This window comes from Typha angustifolia, chromosome 11 (assembly GCF_048772165.1).
Source record: "Typha angustifolia cultivar Huaian chromosome 11, ASM4877216v1, whole genome shotgun sequence".
Classification (NCBI taxonomy): Eukaryota; Viridiplantae; Streptophyta; class Magnoliopsida; order Poales; family Typhaceae; genus Typha; species Typha angustifolia.
This window is the reverse complement of record NC_133249.1, coordinates 4193686-4218314: the sequence shown is the minus strand read 5'-3', so window position 1 is coordinate 4218314 and position 24629 is coordinate 4193686. Positions and strand designations below refer to the sequence as shown.

General features: G+C 36.1%; 2 protein-coding genes across 3 annotated transcripts; one reads left to right on the top strand and one right to left on the bottom strand.

Moving 5' to 3' along the window:
- Positions 1-56: 56 nt before the first annotated feature.
- On the bottom strand, positions 57-7269 carry LOC140770068 (zerumbone synthase-like). Its single transcript, XM_073111055.1, has 2 exons — positions 6516-7269; positions 57-1043 (listed from the first exon to the last, which is right to left on the bottom strand). Exons 1-2 carry the CDS (start codon positions 7178-7180, stop codon positions 242-244), a joined length of 1467 nt encoding a protein of 488 aa, XP_072967156.1. The 5' UTR covers positions 7181-7269; the 3' UTR covers positions 57-241.
- Positions 7270-10000: 2731 nt separating this feature from the next.
- Positions 10001-24134, top strand: LOC140770084 (2-isopropylmalate synthase A-like). 2 transcript variants are annotated; one of them, XM_073111073.1, is made up of 12 exons: positions 10003-10744; positions 12238-12451; positions 12569-12649; positions 13829-13918; positions 14004-14090; positions 15113-15213; positions 19122-19155; positions 19248-19322; positions 20596-20679; positions 20772-20906; positions 23445-23590; positions 23680-24134. In XM_073111073.1, exons 1-12 carry the CDS (start codon positions 10047-10049, stop codon positions 23819-23821), a joined length of 1887 nt encoding a protein of 628 aa, XP_072967174.1. In that variant the 5' UTR covers positions 10003-10046; the 3' UTR covers positions 23822-24134. The 2 variants fall into 2 exon arrangements, 1 of the variants encoding a protein (XP_072967174.1); XR_012105997.1 differs by lacking the exon at positions 23680-24134 and having other exon boundaries at positions 10001-10744; positions 20765-20906; positions 23445-23584.
- The last annotated feature ends 495 nt before the right edge of the window (positions 24135-24629 follow it).

Sequence of the window (24629 nt, the reverse complement as noted above, 5' to 3'; positions counted from 1 at the left end):
GCAGCAGAAACTTTATCATCAAAATGAACAACCTCTTCACTGGTTGCTTCATCATATCACAAGAAACACAACATTTGTCTTCATTTATTGTAAGCTTACAGCATTACATGGCTCATAAACATTCTTAATAAATTGCATTATATGGCATTGTCTGAGCAATTATTTTCTTAGTCTAAAGATGGCATACAATATATGCACCGAAAGCTATGTGACCTGACTAGTCATGGCTAAAATGTCATCATTACTCCTCGAATACGCGAAGCATGTTATTAACGCAGCTGAATCCCCCATCCACCAGGAGGTTGAGCCCACTGACATACCTAGATTCCTCACTTGCCAAGAATAACACAGCTTCTGCTACATCATTTGGAACTAGGTCCACACCTTTCAAGTTTGCGTGGCTGCCAACAAAGGAGAGAAACGCCTTCAATGCGTCCTCCGTCCTCTCATTCGTAGGCAAATGAGGCATAGAGAGGCCTGTGGGGACTGCATAGGGAGAGACACAGTTCACCCTTATCCCATGCTTTCCTAACTCTCCTGCCACATTTTTTGTGAGCCCCACTATTGCATGCTTAGATGCAGTGTAACCATGTGGTCCAGCTCCTCCAATAGCACTAGACACGCTAGCCAGTGAGATGATTGATCCCTTCTTCTGGGGTATCATGATCCGCGCAGCATGCTTCATCCCAAGGAAAACACCATTCACATTAATGTCAAGCACATTCTTAAATTCATTAATGTCAACATCCCGGATGTCCACCACCTTGTTGCCTGTAATTCCAGCATTGTTGACCATGATGTCGATAGTACCAAACTTTTCGGCAGCAAAGTCAACAGCACGGCGTACATCATCTTCAACTGTAACATCACAATGCAAGAAGCTGACGCAAGGGTCACCGCCGAGTGACTCGCAGAGTCGTTGACCAAGATCATCTTGGATGTCAACTATACAAATCTTGGCACCATGCTTTCTAAAGAGCCTAGCAATTGCTTCACCAATACCAGAAGCACCACCTGTTACCAAAGCAACCTTGCCATCCAACCTTCATTTCAATGAGGAAGTCAATTCAGGTGTATACAGAGGCAATTAAATGTGATGCACTACCTTTTTCCCTAGAGGGGCTAAATTTGTAACTCTGTAATTATTAACTGGATAGAAAAATCACAATCGCTAGAACATTATACCGGTCACTACTCACTACATGAGATGAAGATAATGGATAACTTAATAAAAGGTGTAGTAAGAACACGATCAAGAAATACTCTACTGACGCAACCAACAAATCTACTGTAAAACTAACAAAACCCTATCAATCTTAGTAAACCGGATATAGCGAAAAGAAATAGAAAAGTCTTCACAAGGACTCCTTAATGCTCACCATTGAGAAAAACAATCGCAAGACGGTGGTGATCATAATTACTTGTTTAGACCTGAAAATATGAATGCAGAAGCATATTAGTCGATGTCTACTCGATCTATACTAAAAAAAATAAAGAGAAAAGACTGCTACGCGAAGAATGAAACTTTAGTAGCATTCATTCATCATGAGAAGAAAAGAACATAATGTTCTACCTAACTGGACCTCTAATTGGAATAGTTGGTGGAAAATAAATGACTCTTAACTACATTCATTCTCAATTTGTATTTCCACGATATAATCATCTTTTACTAGAGATGGTATAAGTAAATAAAGCAAAAAAAAAAAAAAAGATATGATTCAAAATTATATCACTTCAAGATTAGGCATTAATGAACATTTGACTTCCACCAAAGGAAGAAAGAACTGAAGAACTGATATGAAATTAAAAGATTGTTTACGTAACAATAGTAATAAGAAATTTGATCTAATTAATGCCCAACACCTTCACAAATGTTAAAAGAGAAATCTTTTAACAAGGTATAGAATCAAAATATATTTAACAAATACACTTGTAAAACTCTCTTTTACCAAACCCTAACTATTAGACAAGTCAAAGAAAGATCGGATAATAAGGCACCTTCTCTAAACCAAAGAGCAACCAAATAAATATGAAAATTCGACATCCATACATATAATTCACAATCATCCAATGGAATAAACTTATATCCTTATTCCCTCCTCAAATTCCACATTTAATAATAATATAATTTTTTCCTAGGATCAGATTCAAAATTATAACTTTATCAATTAATTGCTCTAGTGCTAAGAAAACATTTCAGATTTGCGTACCATTAGGAGGAGAGGATGGATGAATTAGCTCCAATGGTGGACATGCTTCCCATGAGTTTGACTCCTAAGGTGATGTGGGGTTTCATTAGTAGCCAAAAAGAGGATATCGCACGACAAGGAGTGGGATGCGCAGAATAAAATATATACGTGTGAGTTTGACACAAATAATTGTTACTTTTTACGAGACAATTACATTTTTATCCCTACGTGGTTAGGCCTAAATTCACATCAATCTCCATGTAATTTTATTTGTGTCACTTTACCTCCTTTCTATTCAAATTGAAACTATATTTCTTTTATCATATATGACCAATCTACAAGTTTAAAAATATCCATTAGAGATGAAGTTATAAAATAATTTAATAAGCTTTACAACACATTTAAAATAATACTGACTGGATCTCAAATTCGATTCATAGATTAGTCAAATATGATAAGAAAAAAGTAATGGTTTTCACTTTGAATATAATAATAAGGGGATAAAGTGACTAAAATAAAATTATAGGGAGGTGAAGTGGGGTGGATAAATATAATTCCCCTAAGTCTTATTACATTTTATCTCTCTGTCTCTATTATTTTGACAACCGTAGCCCCTCAAAAATATTGAGTCGACCCTTCTTTGATATATTAAGGTTAGGCAAAAATGGAAGCTACTTTGTGCCTATGAACACTAATGAAATTTTATATGTATGGACGCTGACGAGCATGAACAAGGTTGGTAGAAGCCTTGGATGAAATCTTAATACTAAAATTTGAATAATAACAACCAATAGAGAATTAAAAACTTAGCCTAATAAGGACAACTAATTATTAAACACATATTTTGAGGACATCAAGATTAGATACAATATTACAGAGGCCAACAAAAATGCTACCACGACAACGAATTATGCCGAAGAAATTAATTTTAGTTTTTTTTTCCTCAAGACTTTGTATCATTATTGTCATTAGTAATGGTAATAATGGTTCAGAGTCTTGAGGCATAAATAAAATCAAAATTAGTTTCTCTAACATAATTCGTTGTTCTGGCAGTAATTTTATTGATCTTTGTAATGTTATGTCTAATATAAATTTCCTCAAAATATTTGGTTAGCAATTAGTAGTCTTTACTGGACTAAAACTTTTATTCTCCATAATTATTTTTCTACAAATTTTAGTATTGAGATTCCATCCGAGCCAACCTCGTTTATTGCTCATCAGCATCCTTATACATATAAAATCTCATTAGTGTTCCTAGTCACAAAGGTAGCTTCCACTTTTGCCTAACCTCAGAATCTATCTTAGTCAAAGAAAAAGTAATCTATCCAGGATCGATTCAATATTTATAGGGGTTCAGAGTTGTCAAAATAATATAACAGCTTCAACTTATGCTCGATTCACATTCGGCACAAAGATATATAAGCTGACCCTAAATAGTAATCTAAGTTTAAATTAATTTTGAGCTGAGCTTGAATATAAGCCGATTAACTAATATTCGACTCAATAAAGCTTGAATTATACAAACTAGTAAACTCTTCTTCAAACTTTTCTATTAACTTAATGAGCATAATACAAGCTTTTTAGGATTAGATTCAACTCCTGTCTTCTTATCCTCCTCAGCTTTATCATCTTTCTTATCTTAATCACTATTAAAACTACTATCATCTCAATCTTTTTTTTTGTCTTTCTCACACCTCTTTCCCTCTTAATACACATTTAGTTATAAAAGTACAGTAATATAAAAAAAATGACGAAGATATAGTGATTTTAGTTTAAAGTGTAGCGAGAGAGAATGTATTCAAACTAAAAAAAAGGCAAACTACATTTACGAATTTAAACATTCCCTCGTCCTCACTTCACTCCTTATAATTTTATTTTTGTCATCTTACCTCTTATTCTTATATTAAAAATGAAATAATTACTAATGAGTATTTTTAAATTCAACTTGTAGATTGATCAAATATAACGGCTTCAATTTAAATATAACTATAAAGAGGTAAAGTGACAAATAAAACTATAGGGAGAATAAAGTAAATTTATGCCTAAAGATGGATAAAATTTTAATTTCCCCTTAAAAAAGTAACAATTAGTCATGTCATACTTCTATGCATTTATTTTATTATACGTGTCCTATTCCTTATCGTGGGATATAATCTCTTCGACTAACATAAAAACGTGTCTATCTAAAAGTCAAACTCATGAAAAGCATGTCCACCACATGTGTCCACCCCTCCTCCCAACAGTATACAAATCTCAAAATTATTTTTAGCACCGGAGCAATTAGTTGAGAGAAAAGTTATAATGTTAAATGCAATCCTAGTTTAAGGGAAAAAAATTACATTTTTACTAAATGTAGAATTGGAGAAGAGAGAAAGAACAGAATTTATTTCACTAAATGATTGTGAAGAACAATTTGTGAATGTTGGATTCTCATATTTATTTAGTTAGCTCTATAATTATAAAAATGTGCCTAAGTATTTGATCCTTCTTTAATTTATCCGGTAAAAAAAGAGTTTTACAAGTGTAATTGCTAAACATATTTTGATTCTATCATTTGTCAAAAGATTTATCTTTTAACACTTGTGAATATGTTGTGCATTATTAAATCAAATTTTCTACAACTATTGTTATGTAAACAATGTTTTCATTTCATATCAACTCTTCTTCCTTTGGTTGCAGTCAGATATCTATTAAAGCTTAATCTTAAGGTGATACAATTCTTAAAGCATCTCTCTTCTTCTTTTTCTTGTTTGTTTTGCTTCATTTACTTATATCTCTTATTCAATGAAAAGGTAGAAAGCTATTATGCTGAAGTAAAAGATGATCACATTATTAAAATACAAATAGAGAATGAATGTAGTTAAGAACCATCTCTTTTCCACCAACTATTCTAACTAGAGGCCTAGTTAGATAGAGCGTTATGTTATTTTGTTCTCCTAATGAATGAATGCTACTAAAGTTAAGAGAATTTCATTCTTTGCATGACAGTTTTTTTTCTTTAATTTTTTACTGTATAGATCGAATATACATCAACAAATACATTCCATATGCTTCTGCATTCATAGTATTTGATACTTTCAAGTCCGAAATAGTAATTATGATCACCACTATCCCACAATTGTTTTTTTCCATTTGTGAGCATTAAGGAATCCCTGCGTAAGATTCTTTCATTTCTTTTTTGCTCAATCCAGTATATTGAGATTGCTATAGTTGTGTTATCTTTACAATAGATTTGTTGGTTGTGTGAGTAGAGTATCTCTAAGTAGAGTATTTGTTATTCTTGTTTATACTACACCTTTTATTAAGCCCCCATTTACTTTAGGAATATTTTTTTTTCTTATTCTGAAATGCAACTACTTATTTCAGAATAACACATAAATATTATAATAACCTCATTCTAGAATACAAATACTATTTATCAAAATTATATCTTATATCACACTAACCTAATTACTAATTTACCCTTGATATCTATATGATCAACTTATTTTATATCAAATCAAAGAGTATTCATGATAATTAAATAAAAAATAAGACAATTTTCCCTATCTTTTCTTTCACTTTATATCACACATCAAAAGAAATTATTATACATTTATTCCAAAATACAAATGAACATAAGAATAGTTATTCCTGAAATAAAGACCTCATTTTGAGAATAATAAAGAGAAATAACTATTCTAAAATTGATCTTATTCTTAAAATAAAAAAGGCCTAAGTTATCCATTATCTTCATCTCATGTAGTGAGTAATGATCAATATAATATTCTAGCAATTGTGGTTTAGCGATTGTGGTTTGTCCATCCAGTTAATAGTTATAGAGTTTCAAGTTTAGCCCCTGGTATTTTCATAATTTTATATCAAATCAAAAGATATTTTCATAATTATATAAAAGGCAAAACATCTTTTTCCCTTTTTTTACATCCATTTTATATCACATCAAATATCATTACACGCTTATTCTAGATTATAAGTGGATTAAGGAATAGCTATTAATCATATTCCTAAAATAAAGGCAGCTTTTTAGGAGTAGGAAAATAGTCATTCTATATTGAGCCCAAAGCAGGAATAAGCAAACGAGGCCTAAATGATATCACTTACTAGTTTCAACAGTAGAGCTTATCACTTTATCCTGATACCAAAATTCCAATTTTTTTGTGTGTTCCTCCATGGATCGTGAAACTAAAAATTTACAGAATCTCTTCCATTTATCACGCTTCTAAAGTTATATCTTTTTCCAACTTTGCTAATTCATTGGCAACACAGGCAATTGCATCAAAGCTGAATCATTTTGAATAAAAAGGCAAAAACATTAAAAGATCTGACCTTCCAGCATCCTCTGGGCTGAATTCAACATCCGGGCACCCGAGATTCCTAGCGTACGCCACCATCTCCTTCGCAATCGCCACCACCTCCTCTCTCGTCTTCCTAAGCTTATGCTGCATATGAATCTCGCTCGTGGCAATAGACGTATCCACCCGCGGCTTCTTTGCAAGCCGCACCGCCTCCCATGCCGCATCGATATCCTTCTTATTACACATCGCAAGACCACAAATCACCGGCACGTGCCCATCCTCACCTGCCGGATGGTTTCCGACTTCCATGGCGATGGATCGGACGGCGTCGAGGTCGTCAGAAGAGGATGCGGGGAATCCAGCCTCGATGATGTCGACGCCAAGGCGGGCGACGAAGAGCTTCTCGGAGCTGGTCATTGTTGCTCCCGGAGACTGCTCCTCGTCGCGGAGGGTGGTGTCGAAGATGCGGTTGGGCATGTACTCCGGGTGAGAGGAGATGGAGCAGCGAACTGATCGGGATGGGATCCATGAGGCGAAGGAGGGAGAAGAGGAGCGAGAAAGGTTAGGGTTTAGGGAGAAACGTGATGAGAGAGGGGAGAGGTAGGCCTCCGATAAGAGATTGGAGCGGTTAGGGATAGGGTTAAGGTTTACCGAGAAAGGTTTAGGGTTTACGGAGAAGACAAGGGAGTACGCCATGGGAGGAGAGTGGCGGCGGATGCAGAGAAAGTACAACTGAGCGAGTGTGTTTGGGCATCTCCAAGGGAAGCTCTACATTTCCATTGACCTCCAACTATAGAGCCCACTGGCTCTATATTTATTATTTAATTAATATAATATGATATATTTATTTATATATTATATTTAAAATCACTTAATAAGTCCTCTTAATGATATTATTTTTTAATAAAAATATATATTGTTAGAAAAATCTCTTTAAGATCTTTAAAATAAGACTAATATTCAATAATTTTAGAAATAATTTTTAATTAAACACATTAAAATTTTATTACATGAACTAAACATCGAAATTGTATTTAATATTTTATGCCCCAAAATAATGCAGATAATAACTCAAAATTATATTTCAATCTAAGCATCAAATATTAAATACATTAAACATGAAATACATCAAATAAAACAATTATGTTCCTTCATCCCCGTGCCTCTATCATAAGTGTTCAATCAATATATTTTTATTATTTTTATTATTAAATACTAATTTATGTTTATTTTATGTAATGTTTTATTTCAATGTTTATTTCATGTAATATAATTTCCATAAATTTAATTAAAATTCATAATTTAAAATTACTTTTGAAACTATTAAATATTAGTCTTATTTTAAATATCTTAATGAGAGTTTTCTAACCATATATTTTTATTAAAAAGTAATAATGTATATATTATATTACTTAAATAATAAATATAAAGCTCAGTGCATTGGAGTGCACCGAGCTCTTGGCTCTATGTCCTCTTGGAGATGCTCTTAGAGATTATTACGAGAATGTCCACCATCTCTGTGATCGCCTATACATGCGTATGTAAAAGTGCCCATATATATTATGTAGATGTGATATATGGTCTGGAATATGAAATTCCTACGTCTAATCTTGCAGACAATCCTCACAATTTCCTTATGTCATGTGGCCATGCACCGTTTGGTGAGCATTGATCTAGAACCAACCAACTCTTAGTAAAATTTGTATGTACCTCTCTTAACTTGGAGGAGCAGTTAGGTAGTATGACGACTTAGACTAATGGCTTGGTGGCACAACGACTTGGAACTTAAATTTGATAGCTTTATATGCTGACTAAAAATTTAATGGAGCCTAAGTGCATTTGTGTCAATGGATGGTTGACTCTTTACCGAGCTTATATCTAACTTTCGGGCTCTTGAATGGTAAAAAAGAGACAATGGTGGATTTGGAGTTGAAGCAACTTTGTGGTTTGGTAGTTTGACTCGATGGTTAGCTTGATTGATAGCTCAAAAGTGTAATGGTTTAAAAATAACAGCACGATAATTTGGAGCAATATCTCAATGGCATTTAATTTAAAATAATAGTTTAATGATGCACACAACTTTAAGCCTAAATTAGATTAGCTTAGTATGTTGGCTAAAGTTTGATGTAGCTTAAGTGTATTTGTATCTAAGGAGATTGACTCTTTGTTCAGCCTATATCTAGTCTTTAAGCTCTTGAATGATTAGAAAAGAAACAAATAAGTGAGAGTGGATCTACGCAGATCGGTCCTAATACATTATTAAATCATATATATATATATATATATGATTGATACATTACTGTGTATTTAATAGTGTGCTCGGACAAACTCACATGAGCCAACCTCCCGGTCCCATGAATTCAAATATATTTAGCAAGCGAGTTCCTAATAGAATAAAAAATATAAATGATCCATCAAAAAATACTACCTAAAGTCTAAAGATTCCTTAATATCCTATCCATCTTATTACAAAGGGTATAGTAGAAGCATGTAATAAGATAGATAAGATATTACATAATGTTTAGACTTTAGATAGTATTTTCATGTATCTTATATATTCTTTATATTCCACTACAAACTCACATGCTAAATTTATTTGAATTCATTGGAGTAGACTCATGTGAGTTTGTCCGAGCACATTATTAAATACAAAGTAATATATCAATCACATATATGTGTTAACTGAATCGAGCCAAACAACCAAGCTAAGTTAAATTATCAATAATCAAACAATATACCTAGAATAAATTTGCTCCGGGTGGAGTTGGACTTAAACTTGTGACTCCTCCTACATCACAAGTGGGTACTATCCCAACTTCAAGTTGGGTCGTTAGATTCACCTCTTTTCTCTTTTTGATCAAAAAGAGTTGAAATCAGCTAAGAGTGTATTCTTTCCTCCAAAGATTAGGAAGCATTAAGCAAAATTAGTCTTCCCTAAATTCATGGGAGATAGACAATTCAAAATAACATTGACAAAGAAAGAGACGTTCATAGATATGATTCTTCCTAATGACCCAAGGGCATGAGGTTTTCTTTTAACAAGTTCGTTTCCATGTTAAAAGCCTCAGTCCAAAGCCCATACTTCCACCTAAAGTAGAGAAATCAACAAGGGTGGGTTCCCATCCCACCCCACAATACACTATCAATCCTTACCCCTAACTAATCATAGCACCAGCTCCACTTGACACATGCCAATTTTGATATGATGTGATTTAAAGGGCAAAACGACGAAGAGTTTTGAGCATTTTATAAAATAAATTATTTAAATATTTTTATCTATAAGTTAAATGCTTATATGGATCAGTGTTTTACTTAGGATTATAGTGCTTTAGACTCATTTTGATATTAAATTTGAGGTATAATCTAGAGAGGGGCTAGTTTGGACAAAAACTGGGAGTTTCATATTCCATCACGGCGGAGTGGTATATGTATGGAGGGTATTTCTACATACGTGTGTGCAGGTGATCACAGCCATGACGTAAGTTGTCGCGATAAGCTTTAAACACACTCGCTTATGTAGTAGTAGTAGTGTCTTCTCTGCTCCAGCCGCCACTCTCCTCCCATGGCGTTCTCCCTCTTCTCCGTAAACCCCAAACCTTTCTCTGTAAACCCTAACCCTATTACTAACCGCTCCAATCTCCTTTCGAAGGCCTACCTCTCCCCTCTCTCATCTCGCTTCTCCCCAAACCCTAGCTGTTCTCGCTCCTTTTCTCCCTCCTCTGCCTCATGGCTCCCATCCCGATCAGTTCGCTGCGCCCTCTCCTCTCGCCCGGAGTACATCCCCAACCGCATCTCCGACCCTAACTACGTCCGCATCTTCGACACCACCCTCCGCGACGGGGAACAGTCTCCGGGAGCAACAATGACCAGTTCAGAGAAGCTCGTCGTCGCCCGCCTCCTCTCCCGCCTCGGTGTCGACATCATCGAGGCTGGATTCCCCGCATCCTCCCCTGACGACCTAGACGCCGTCCGATCCATCGCCATGGAAGTTGGAAACCATCCGGCAGGTGAGGATGGGCACGTGCCGGTGATTTGTGGTCTTGCGAGGTGTAATAAGAAGGATATAGATGCGGCATGGGAGGCGGTGCGGCTTGCAAAGAAGCCGCGGGTGCATACATTCATTGCCACGAGCGAGATTCATATGCAGCATAAGCTTAGGAAGACGAGAGAGGAGGTGGTGGCGATTGCGAGGGAGATGGTGGCGTACGCTAGGAGTCTCGGGTGCCCAGATGTTGAATTCAGCCCAGAGGATGCTGGAAGGTCAGATCTTTTCACGTTTTTGCCTTTTTATTCAAATTGATTCAGCTTTGATGCAAATTGCTTGTGATGTGCTAACGAATGAGTTAGCAAAGTTGAAATAAGAAGCGTGATAAATAGAAAAGGTTCTGTACATTTTTTAGTTTCACATTGCATAGAGGAACATTAAAAAAATGGAATTGTAATCTCAGAATAAAGTGATAAGCTCTACTTTGGAACTAGTAAGTGATATCATTTAGGCCTCGTTTGCTTATTCCTGCTTTGGGAAAAGGCTCAATATAGAATAGCTATTTCTATTTCTTACTCCTAAAAGGTGACCTTTATTCTAGAAATAGCTATCACTATGTTCACTTATAATCTAGTATAAGAATGTAGTAATTATCTTTAATATGATATAAAGTGAAAATAAAAAAAGATAAAATATGTTGTCTTTTATAAAATAACGAAAATACCTTTCGATTTGATTTAAAGTAGATTGATAAGATAGCTATTTCTATTTCTTACTCCTAAAATGTGATCTTTATTCTAGAAATAGCTATCACTATGTTCACTTATAAGAATGTAGTAATTATCTTTGATATGATATAAAGTGAAAGTAAAAAAAAAATGTTGTCTTTTATAAAATAACAAAAATACCTTTTGATTTGATTTAAAGTAGATTGATGAGATAGATTGACTAATGAAGCATCATACTCTATGTTTGCCATGCATGCATCCATATATGCATTGTCCTTCTATATGTATGTCATCCTTGTAGGGTGTGGTTGGTTAGGTGTGGAATGCTTGAGAGGTAGCTATACGATATTTGAGAGATCGTAGTTGGTGTGCAATGCTTGAGAGGTGCTTTGTAATGCTTGAAAGGTTGCTGCTATGTGTGCAAGCCTTTGAAAAGAATTATACTACAACTGAAAAAATTTAGAAATTTCTGTTTAGTGAAAAAAATTCCTAAATAATAACAATCATTGTAAAAGGAATTTTTGTTGTCATCTTGCACTTTGCTGTATGTGTTTATTGCAATTTACGTCCTCTCTTTCCCTAATTTAGTTAGATGTTTGTATTTTTGATAAATCAAAGAAAAACCCTTCATGAGGTGTCTTTTGGAAATTGAGTGATGAATACCCGGGGTGTTCTTTTCAAATTTTATTGAAAATACAGGGGTTGAATGTACTTTATTCATGATCTCATTAATTTACTTGTTGTTTGCAGTCCTCTATACTAGCAATTAATACATCGATCCTTTTTGCATGAATCTTTGTATAATTGTCTGGAGTTCTTTGCTTAATTCTGGTTGATAGAAGCCTACAAGGATGCTTTCTTAAATGCAAATTCCTTCATATCCCACATGTTAGTCTTCTTTTAACAGGCTGTTCAACATGTTTTATGAATTACAAAGCAATACTCTTATTTAGCTTGTATTAATACCTTGATTGGATGAATTTATCTTCCTTAGGATTATTATGGGGCCTCACCATTAAGGCTTTTCTTCTTATCATCAGGTCCGACAGAGAGTTTCTCTATCATGTGCTAGAGGAAGTCATAAAAGCTGGGGCAACAACTCTCAACATCCCTGACACTGTCGGATATACTCTTCCATCTGAATTTGAAAGTTTAATTGCTGACATAAAAGCAAACACTCCAGGGATTGAAAATGTCATCATATCTACCCATTGCCAAAATGACCTTGGACTTGCAACTGCCAACACATTAGCAGTATTGTTTTGCCTTTGTTTCTTTGTCACCATACGTTTTTTGTTATTATTTTTTTTTCTTTTCTTATGCCTTTTTTCCTTTTCCTTTAAAAGTGACTTCTTGGGAATCCAATTTCAGGGTGTTCGTGGAGGAGCTAGGCAAGTAGAAGTCACTGTCAATGGTATTGGGGAAAGAGCTGGTAATGCTTCTTTGGAAGAGGTAAACTTCTTGCAATTACATCATAAGGTGGAACAGAAAACATGAGATTCAACTTAATGTAATACTCCAGTATGATGGTAGTTTGCTTGAGTAATGGAACTCTATATGATCTTGCTTCTTATGCTGTTCAGAAATGTAAACTTTTGAGACTAAATTTTTTCTACAAGTGATTTGTCTGTGACTAGGAACTATCTTGTACATACGAGGAGAACAAGTCCTTGTGTGCTATATCCAAAACAAGTGGGAAATTAGCACTGATTAAATTTATAAAAGAGAAGTATGGTAGTTGTTGTTCTTGTTTATATGTAGCCTAATATTGAAATATGATAATATATTTTATCGTTGTGGGTTGTTTCTATGTGCTTGGGTTAAAGGACCAACATGCATATGAATGTGTCATATTGCATATTGGAACAGTGTTTTTTAGTCATAAGAAGTGCATGTTCTTACTATTTTATGCACTTGGTTTTTTAAAAAAACAGCTCATTTTGACTGGATCAGTGACTTACTTTTTCTAATTCAGTGATGGTCACAAATCAAAATTTTTATTTGTGGTATAAGTTTCCACACTATGGTTATGTATTTTGAAATAGAAGTTCTATGTCAGAAAAGGGTAACTATATAGGGTTATAGATAATTGTATTTGTAGTTACACTTAAAATTGACTTAATTATCCAAGCTAAAAATATAATGAGAAAGTGAAGGTGATAAGTTGTGTCCTCATGGATTTCGTAGGTAACATGCAAGTATAGTGAGTTTTTCAGAAGCTTTAACCTCTCTTTCTGGGTGGAGGTCATTTTTGTAATGGGCTTCATCCACTTAATGCTATTGATAAACTTCTTTTATTACTTTAAGATAGAAATGGTATTATAGGTCTATGTTTCCACGGATAGGCATCTTTATTGCTTGCTTCTTGTAAGGTTTGAGCTTAGTATGATTTGATTGTATGAGATATGGCTGCTTAATTGAGTTGCAAGTTGTCATCTCCTGAGAAGGGCACTCAGTGATTTTTTCAACTCCTATGTATAACCAAAAAGTCAAATAATCACTTCTAATAGTTAAGATTTTGTATCAAGGTTTTACAGAAATATTTCTAAAGATTTTCATGATCATGTATTAACTATCTTGGTTATGTAGTTTTTACCTCTTAACTCTCATCTTCCACTGTACTCATTGTAGGTGGTTTTAGCCATCAAATGTCGCCAGGAACTCATGGGAGGGCTATATACAGGAATCAACACTCAATTTATTGTTCTGGCAAGCAAGACGGTATAATTCAACTATTGCTGGTTGTGCAATTCTTTTTAAATGAACCTGATCTTCTTCTTATACATAATGTGATATCATCATCAAGGTACAAGAGCATACAGGGCTGTATGTACAACCACATAAAGCTATAGTTGGTGCTAATGCTTTTGCTCATGAAAGTGGGATTCATCAGGTAAATTCAAACATGAATGTATTTTCACTCATGAAATTCTATTAGAACTTGCGCTTTTGAGATGCTGCCTTTTTATATGCTTTTGTACACATCATACTCTAGTATGATCTCTAAATTATAATACTACAAGTCCTTTATATTTTCTAGGAAAAATGATGTATCCTAAGTTGATGTTATTTGGTTAAGTTAAGATTATTAGTTTGGTCATTTGTTTAGTTTTGACAGGTGTGAATCATGTGTTACTTGCCTGTAATCTTGTATACTGTCTCAGTAGCTGAGAAACATATTGGAGGTGAACATCCCAGGAACACTTGTTTGTTATGATTATTAGTTGTTGGTATCTGTACAATCCATGTAGAAGTTCTCTTTTTAATTTTGAGCAGCATCTTTCCTATCCATAAATAAATGTATTAGTCCAATTGGTTGAAGTCTGAAGGATCATGTGATCTGTACTTTGGACCATTAGAATAGACTAATTTTGTGTTCATGTATGAAAATTTCCTTTTGGAAGAAGGACAGTTGGAGAATTGAGCCTGAGAGCACTTATGTGTTGTTACATTGAGATACTTTATTATATCTGGTACTTTATAGATCGAATTTTGTTCTGGCATATCTGTGTATCAAATAGATATCATCTTTGGTGTGTGGATTGTACTTTGCACTATGTGGGTAGATCTTTGCTCCGTGTATTTCTCATTCTTTCTTTTATTTTCTATAATTATGAAAGACCATTCTTTTGGATAGCCCTTGCAGTGTTATTAATTCTTTTTTTCCAGAGGTTTGGTCCTTTGATGCTTCCCAGTGTTGTACTTTCTGCTGTCTTTTTTGATGTAATAATCACTGCTTGACTTCAAGACTTCTGTAAAAAGTTTCTATTGAAACCTGCAAATTTTGTTTCAACTTATCATTTGTATTATTCACTGCAATCAACTTTCTCTACATATTATATGACTTGATGTACCATGTGTTATACTATTTTTTTTCAGCGTTTACAGGCTGTTCTTTTTGTTATATTTTTGTAGGATGGAATGCTTAAATACAAGGGGACATACGAAATTATTTCCCCTGATGACATTGGTTTAACTCGTGCTAATGACTGTGGTATTGTTCTCGGCAAGCTTAGGTGTGGAATACCTTCCTTTTCTTGGATTGTTCATGTATTCTTACTAAATGGTTTTTTTTTTTTAATCTCTTATCAGTTTTTGTAAGTTTGCTGAACAATTGTTATAGTTTGATCCATCTTTAAGATCCTATGGATAGAAACATGGATATTCTTCTTTTAAGGTTTTCAGTTGCAAATAAGTAATTCAGGATCTCTGATCGCACAAGCAACTTTTAAATCTTTGTTTTCACCAATTTATTAAAATTGATCGGGGTGGCCTATTTAACTTAACCCGGTAAGCTGACCCAACCTGCTTTGCCAACCTAACTCAAATAGTCATCCTAATTTGACTCCCGAAAATGTGACCCACTAGGCTTGCCAAGCACCAAGGCAGCCTGATTTCAGGGTTGCTTCTCTATTTGCCGGGTGCCGAGGTGCTGTCACTACTAGCGACAACGGTGTTAGTTTTCTTCTCACATGTATGTGCATCTCTTACTTTCTCTCTCTCTCTCACTTACTCTTTCACTCTCGCCACCCTACCGATGGCCACCACCGCCTTCCCACAGTCCCACCCCCTCTTTTACTACTCTCACTCACCTCCATCGGTGTGACCTCCCTGCCTTAGTCCCTAATACAATTCGGGTCTGATTAGATTGAATCACGAGGACGTTGGACTCTATGCTTTGAGCCTATTTATCTTTTAATTGATTTATGCTTATATAAGTCTTTAAGATAAGTCTAGTTAAATTATGTAAGCCCTTAAGACAAGTCTTAGTTTGAGTCCAATTAAGTTATATAAGTCTCTAAGGTAAATTCAATTAGGTCATGTAAACCTCTAAGGTAAGTCTTAGTTTGAGTCGTATAAGTTTTTATGGCAAGTTTAAATCTAGTCTTAGTTCGAGTCGTATAAGTAGGGCTAGTTTAAGTCTTTAGAGCTATTTAAGTAGGACTTATTATACTCGACCTCTATATATACAGAGATTGGGCTTCTTTATTTAAGAATTCAAGTATTGAGAAATAATGGAGTTCAGTTATTTTATTATTAACGTATTTACCGTTTTATTTTAGTCATTATATCGTATTTGTCTTCATAGGAGTAGATCATAACGGTAGAATTTTTTTAAGCATCCAAACCCTAGCCACCATTCTCCACCACGATCCATTCTACTTTATGGCCATTTACCATCCCTTTTAGCCGTCTGTTATCCTTTGATGATCGCCGCAACGTTGGACATTTATCAATCTGTCCTATTCTAACATTTCTCAACTATTTTATTTATATCTTTTCATTTCGACCTCTAATTTAGGTGAAACCAAAATCATTAAAACTCTAACTTTTGAGGCTATCATCAAGAACTCATCTTTGTTTCTGTGGAAGTTTCTCTAGCCCCCCCTCCACCATCCGCAACTGCCGACGATGAGCTATTGGCGTGGGCGAAGACTTTATTCAAAGAACTTTTGGTCTAATTGAAAGATAACTTAAAAGAGATCCAAATCTGTCATCAAGGACTCGATCCAAGCCTTAACGACGGTTCTCCTAGCCCGGCACAGCCAACCCGCATTGCCAGCACCACTGGTCACGTCGGAACCAGCCCTATACGGCAAGACAACTTCAAACTATGAGGGAGGTGGAGAGAAGACCTAATCGATGGCCAAAACCCCTCCAACTGTGGTGGAGTCCCCTCCGGCCTTGCAAATCGATGCCATCGTAGTTGGAGAATCCCCCCTCCCCTCCAAGAGACGGCCCTCATGCCATCTTCCTCAGGGTGGAAGATAGGGCTCGAAACCCTAGTTTTTTACAGGCGGCTATCCAACCACTCCCGGTCCAAATGGCCATGTCCAGTCCCTTCCATAGGACCCCCGCACCGGAGCTAGGCCGGTGTAGGAAAAGGCCGAAAGGCCATTGTCGACGTCTATATTTGCTGCAATGAAATCACAACTCGAGGTTGCGATTTTGGTCCTTTCGCGGCCATGGCTCCCTAGCCCGATTGCTATCTGTTTTTAGCCACCTCAGTTGTTGGAGATCATTGAGTGGTTGAACCCGACGACTAAGCTTGCGATGATATTGCTCAAGCCAAGCCATATCGGGGTATCTTCGCTAGGGGTCTCTACCGCCTTGGCTCTACTGTAGTGGGGCCATGGCCACCAATCGCAGCCACTAGGGTCGGGGGACCCATCGGTGACAGGCCATGGCCGCTGCTATTGCAACCTGAGTCCGAGTTTGATAATTGGCTTCAATTGCCACTCGTTGCTGCTCCAATGGTGGCCACCACAGCTGCCGAAGATCGCCGAGTGGCTGACCTCGACGGCTAAGCTCGCGACGATATTGCCCGAGCCAAGCCATATCGGGGTGGGTTCGCTAGGGGTCTTCGCCACCTCTGCTTCACTACAGTAGGGCCATGGCCACCAACCACAGCCACCGAGGTTCAAGAGACCCGCTGGCGACTCGCCATAGTCGCCGTTGCTGCAACTTGAGTCTGAGCTCGATAATTGGCTTTCACTGTCACTCCATCGCCACAAGGACCACTTGGAGGTCAATTTATGACGACCCACTACCTAACCTAGCCATCGGTGGCGCTCTTAGGCCAAAAAATCTTTTCAACCTTAGGGTTAAGGCTGATACTTTTAGAATAGAATTGTGACAGAGCTTTCACTATATATATATGAGAGTATACTTGATTATGCATTACATTTAGGGCTGGAAGTGTATTGCTGTTTGGTCGGGGCAGTGGGGCCACTCCAAGCTCTGAGGTGGTGCTAGGCCAAGGATGACGCTGGCGACAAGATTGGAAGGGGGAATCGGGATTCTCTTATCAAAGTAATAGAGAGACCACTTCTCGGGGACCATATGCTGCTCTGCCTTTCGCTATTTCGATTCTGCTAGTCCTTGGGAACAGCGTAGCGACGAGACTCACTGGGGAATACGCTGGGACGGGTAAGGATGACCGCTGACAGGCTTGAATTCTCATATAGATCTTTGGTTGAGTCTCACGGGCACTACTAGCTTGAGGTCACCATCTTCAAATGCACGCACTTGTTGCCCTTGGACAACCATTGTAGATTCCAGCCGAGGGAACCTGCCGAATCAAAGATAAACTATCTATTCCGTCTTTAGCCTACCTAAGGACCTCAACTCCGCCACTTTGATTGTAGGGGGTCGATTGAAGCAGAAGCGGGGTCAATCCGGTCCTTCTAGTCATCATCCACGATCGATGGTCAAGTGAGAGGTGGTTAGGGAAAACGATAGAGGGAATAGGTTGATAGGAAGCTACAATATAGGTTATGAGGTTTGATCCAATCATTCATTCATTTTATATGTAAAAATATATTCTTTAATTTAAGTATCCCTAGTTAGACTTGGGCTTTGTTATGCCAATAGGTTAAAAGGGAACCAGAGTTGATTGAGCCTACATTTCTTAGCCTGGATTCAGTCCAAATCTGATAGCTCAGAAGGCCTAGGTTGATGACCCTTAACTTGGCCCTGGCTTATTTCTATGCCTATTTAAAGTAGAGGATAAGATGTCACATATTTAAATCAATGCACAAGTTTCTCTTGCTCTTCTGACTAATGTTTGTGACATTATGTACATACAAGATTTTTGTGCAGTCATATTAGCATGGGCTAAAAGTGGTGTATTGAATGATGCCTTGACCCTTAAGCTTAAATAAGAGAGCCATATTATTTGCCATCTGTATATGCACCTTTACTATAAGTTATTTGTTTTATCATGAGAATTGGATGAGCAGATATTGTAATTTACTAGTGGTCTAGTTAAATAATGTTATTTTCTTGTATATTTTTTCCTTTTAAAGCTAGATTTTGCCCTGTTTATATCCCTGTTCATCAGGATTATTCCATTATTTTGCAAACTGAAGGAATTTATTCTGTTTAAGATAAAAATAATGTTGTTTGCCTGTTCCCTTTTCAGTGGACGCCATGCTGTGAAATCTAAACTATTGGAGGTACAATTTAGTTATAGTTGTTTGTTACTGCAATATGTTCTTTAGGTGCTAGTCTAATCACTGCATAATTCACTATCTATTTACATCTTCAGCTTGGTTATGATATAAACGAGAAGGAATTTGATGATTTCTTCAAGCGTTACAAAGAGGTGGCAGAGAAGAAGAAGGTGAGGAGGAATATTAATTTGGCGTATTATGTGTTTACTTCAGTTCTAAAATAGCAATTTGTTATAGATAAAGACAAATCTTATACTGGAGAATGATAATTAATATCTTGATTTTCAAAAAGGATTTTGTTACCATTTGTTTTAATTTTGGTCAACTTTCCATGGGTTGAGAATTATAAGGGCATACAGTCAGATTTTATAGAAACTTAATCTACATCTGGAGGGTGGAGCAAATAAGAGGAAGCATGTCAGATTGGTGCTCGCTGAAGAAAGGGATGGTATTTATTGATTTTTCGATTGTTTGAAGTAGCAATAATAGTCTGCAATCAGCTGAGAGAGTAATACAGACAGGAATATAGAAGAGAGATAGAGAACAAAGAGAGGATTGCAGCAAGTTTTACTTATTCAGAATTTAGCTATTATCCAACCTAAGCAATACAATAACCCTACTGCACTAGCTGTAGCATGTTTTTTGATACGTTTTCTTCTCCGAGTGTCCATAAATCTCAGTTTGCATTTACTAAAAGATATTTAGAATTTGAGTTGACACATTAGGGGGGCATTAACACCAAAAAAAATCCTTGAGTTTTGGTATAGCAAGATTGATTTTTTGAAAACTGAGTGCGTTTATTTTCTACAATAGATGCACATTTTTATATAATAGAGTGCACAATTTACATAGGAAGTGAACACAAGAGATCTTGTTATTTACAAGAATTTAAGAACTTTTTGGTGTAAATACCCCCACTTCAAGAGACCAAAAATTGATAATGTATTGCATAAATCAATTATGTTAAAAGATTTGGTGTTACTGTGATTGAGTGATTTTATTTTTGAACTGATTATATATGACCTAAATGGTCAAATCCATCTCCACTAGGGGTGTGAATCGGCCTTATGGGTAGATATAAAGACAATTTCTATATCCTAGTTTCCTGATATGAGGATAAATGGTGATTGACAGAGCCACCCAACTTATAAGAAACAGCCCACTTTTTTACCGAGCCACCTCAAGCCAGCTTGGTAATCTTGGCGAGCGTATCTTGATTCTTGAGTCCATATTATTAGGCTTGTTTTGAGCTCAAGCTCGGCTTCAATCAATTTCGAATTGAGCTGAGCTAGAGTTTTAACATGACTTTGTGAATGTTTATGTATCTGTTTACGGAATTGTACATGTAAATTCAAATATTTCCATCCACTAATTGTCTAATAACAAACTAGAATTTTGTGCATTTTACAAGGTAACCTTGATGTCGTGCTTTTGTGCTGGCAGCAAATAACTGATGAAGACATAGAAGCACTAATTTCTGATGAGGTTTTTCAGCCTAAGGTCATCTGGACTCTTGGTGATCTACAGGTATATTTATGCTTGAGTGAACTTTAGGTTTCAAATAGTTTAAGGCTTGCCACTTCACCAGATAATTGAATTCTTATCGTCTCAGCATGCAGGTGACTTGTGGTACACTTGGCCTTTCTACAGCAACTATAAAACTAGTAGCTTCAGATGGTGAAGAGAAGGTAGCATGCTCAATCGGAACTGGTCCAGTTGATGCTTCTTACAAAGCCATTGATAGCATAATCCAGGTTAGCCTAAGAGAAAATTCTGACATTGCTCGCTTCAAGTTCTGTAAATGGTGATTTCTCAAATTTTTTATGCTGTTCTGGACGTGCCATAAGCCCATAACAAATAGAATTTGTTTCATGAAGTAATTGTGCAAGCAAGAGAAAGGGAAATTTCACTCATTTCTATGTTCTTAATGAATAGAAGGGAATAGTATATACCAGTCTTCTTGTATGAAACCTTACTTTCTTTCTACCAAGCATATTCGACATTTCTACTAAAATGTGTCATTATGAGAGTTAAGCGTATATACTTACTGTGTAATAAAATGCTGAAGTTAGAGTTCCCATCAGATATCCATCAGGTTTTTACACTATTTGAAGCCCTTATCTGACCTTTATTTTTAGGACTTAAAAGACATTTCCTAGAGGTTTACCAAGTATTATATTCCATTGCATCTAAGGTTCACATTGCACATCCTCTATTTTGGTCCCAACTCCTTATTGATTAGTTTTTGTCTCCTCTTTGATACATATTTTAGAAAATGTATGGGTAGATATGATATTTTATAACTTTATTGGCAGATCTGCTGCGGTTCCTTCTGTAGGTTTATCCCCCTTCTGTGACATACTAGTAGATTATTTTCTATTCCATCTTGAACTTTGTGGTGCTTATATATTGATATGCTCCTATAATCACTCATTTTATATACTCACCAGTCTGTGCCTCATTTAGGTCTCTTCCTGCTTTTTAACATTGATACAGTAGTTACCATGAATTAATTATCTGGGTATAGGTCGCTTCTGGAACAACAAAAGTAGTTGCTTTGCTAGAGTGACATCAGAATTGTTAATTTGTTATAGAGATGTGTACTCTAGTAACTTGGCTCTAAGAGACTAAGCTGGCATATATAGTCCTGACAATGGTTGACTGAGCAGTAACCATGTTTACTACCACCTATTTCTTGAATTTTTAGGTGTTATCGGACAATTTTTGATGGTTTGATACCACCTTTTTTTCTTCAATGGTGAAGATCACCCTGTTTCATTGGAGAAACCCTCATACATCATAGCCTCACTTTACCCAGGATCCACACAAACCAAACAAGAGAATATGCTTTCATATCTAACAAGTTCTTGTTATTGTCTTATTCTTACTCCTTTCTTTCAGCTTATAAAATTGCTATGCTAGTTCTTTTGATTGACACTCTAGAAGACAGAAAGTGCTGGAATCAGTATTTAGCAGACTTTCCTGAAATATAAACATCTTAAAATATGGATGTACATTGTCAACTGCCTTGGAGTGACACTGTTGCTTTCTTTTTATTATCTTTTTTTTTACCCACTCTTAACTATTAGCCATATTCTTTCAACTTGTGGGCTATGATGGTGACACAGCTTGTTCTTAGAGCCTTTCTGCTGTAAGGCTTTTTGGGTTTGATCTCCCTGGGATCTTTTGACATCCACTTTGCCTTCCCAGTTCCTGCCTTCTCCATGCACAGGGCTGTTAAAATAAGCGAGTAGCTCGAGCTTGGCTCGGGCTTGGCTACGGCTCGACTCAGGCTCGGCTCAAAAAGCTCAAATTCATTAATATATATATTAATTATATTATACAAAAGATATAGTAATTAGATTTTAATTTAATAGCTATAATTTCAGTCAGCTTTATTTTAATACTTTGTCCTTATTTGTTTAATTTTATCCCATCTTCTCTCTCTACGTTAGAACTTTCTTCTTTTCCTTATGACCTATCCCATCTCATTTAATCTGATTCACATTTTCTATATTTTATTTATGCTTCCCTTTTTCTTTATGACAAACTTGTCCCATCTCATTTAACCACTTATTCTTACTCATTTTGTTCTTATTTTATTTATCCTTCTCTTTCTCCTTATTACAAACCTATCCTATTATTTCTATTCTCCTTTCTCCTCTCGTTTATATTATTCTTCAACCCAAAAGCTAGCCCACCATTGCAGCATATCGCTGACCTTCTTCTCAATGCCAATGGCCACTGTGGCCTCCTCTTATCACTTTTTACCCAGTAACTCCGCTTTCTCCCTCCCTCTCTCAATTTCTTACCCTCTCATCTCTCCTCATTCTCCGACCTTTCTTCTCCCTCTCTTTGGATTAGGATGATGCCGATGGGAGCAATCGATGCTAACCTCTCTCCTTACTTTCCCCTTTCTTTCTTCCTCTTCTTTTCTTGGCTCATTGCTAGCTCGAGCTCAGCTTGAGCTCAAGTGAGCCGAGCCTAAACAAATGATTTCAGCTCGAAATTAATTTCTAGCCGAGCCTGAGCAACTCCAAGCTCGCTCAAGCTCGGCTTGTTTACACCTCTATCCATGTGTTTGCGCTTTAAGTTCATTCCTTGTGGACATGTGAGTAGGTGTTAACCAATTTCTCCTTTTAAATGGATAGAAATTTTGGGCTTACATATAGTACCATAAATTATTCTCACATCTCTGAGTCGTCGATAAGCAATTTGTCATTACTCATTACATTACTTTTCATTTTTTGTTGCCTGAATTCTGTTGATATTGGAGCTTCTTAAACCTGTAGGTGCCTGCTGTTCTTCGAGAATACTCAATGAATGCAGTAAATGAGGGCATAGATGCAATTGCCACCACTAGGGTTGTCATCACTGGAGATAATGGGATTACATCGAAACATGCCTTAACTGGGGAAACTTTCAACCGCACATTCAGGTTCTTCCCCTTTTCAATTTATTGTTGACTTCCCTTAGAAGCATGCAGGGAACTCTGTGCTGACAAAATTTGTATTTTGCTATTATCAGTGGAAGTGGTGCAGCAATGGATATTGTCGTTTCCAGTGTTCGGGCATATATTAATGCACTGAACAAAATGTTGGGTTTCATATCTGCTGTGAAAGCTACCAGGGAATCACCTGTAAGGGAAACTTCTCAAAGTTCTGAGTGAATTCATGGCTTCAGGCAAGCGAATGGAATAGGTGAACATTACTTGCAGGGATGGAATAGATGAACATTACTTGCAGGGAAAATATTGGAGTTTGACTCACATGCTTCAGTATTCAAGTGGGCCTGCCGTTGTGCCATTTATTTTCTTTTCCTTTCCTATTGATACAACTGGATATTTATGTTGTCGTCGCTGCAAAGTAACTGTAAGAATTTCAGAGTATTTATTAAGGATTGTTCCCTGAGTTCAGAAGAATGATTTATCACATACTTCTTTGTCTGTACGTACCTCAGCAATAAATAGGTGTTGCACCCAACTCAGTCTGCAGGTTGGAATCCACATATAATGGCTATTACATATGAAGATTAGTTGGCATTGCGTAACCATCCACCTTGAAATAGATGTGCTACTATTGTAGTATTTAAAGATTGCTTCTTTAGACTATTGAACATAGCTTTGTCAGCAACCATTTCATTTATTCATCCATAAAAGAACATAAGATTTAGGTAGATAGCTCGACCTGTTAAACAGTAAGGGTGGCAACCAATTGATCACGTTTAAATTTAGTCTAATTAGATTTAGATTATAAATAGATAAATTTGTTTAATTTGCTTAATAATTGGGTCATGCTCTATGCTTAACTTATTTTTGATCTGATATATTTATTATACGATAATTCATTTATAACACAATAATTTGATTACATATCATTCGAATAACTAATTTATTGCATGAAAAATTCGTTTATAACACTAAAAAGAATTATTATAACTTGTATTTCTTAATAATCTATTTAATAAATAGGTCATAT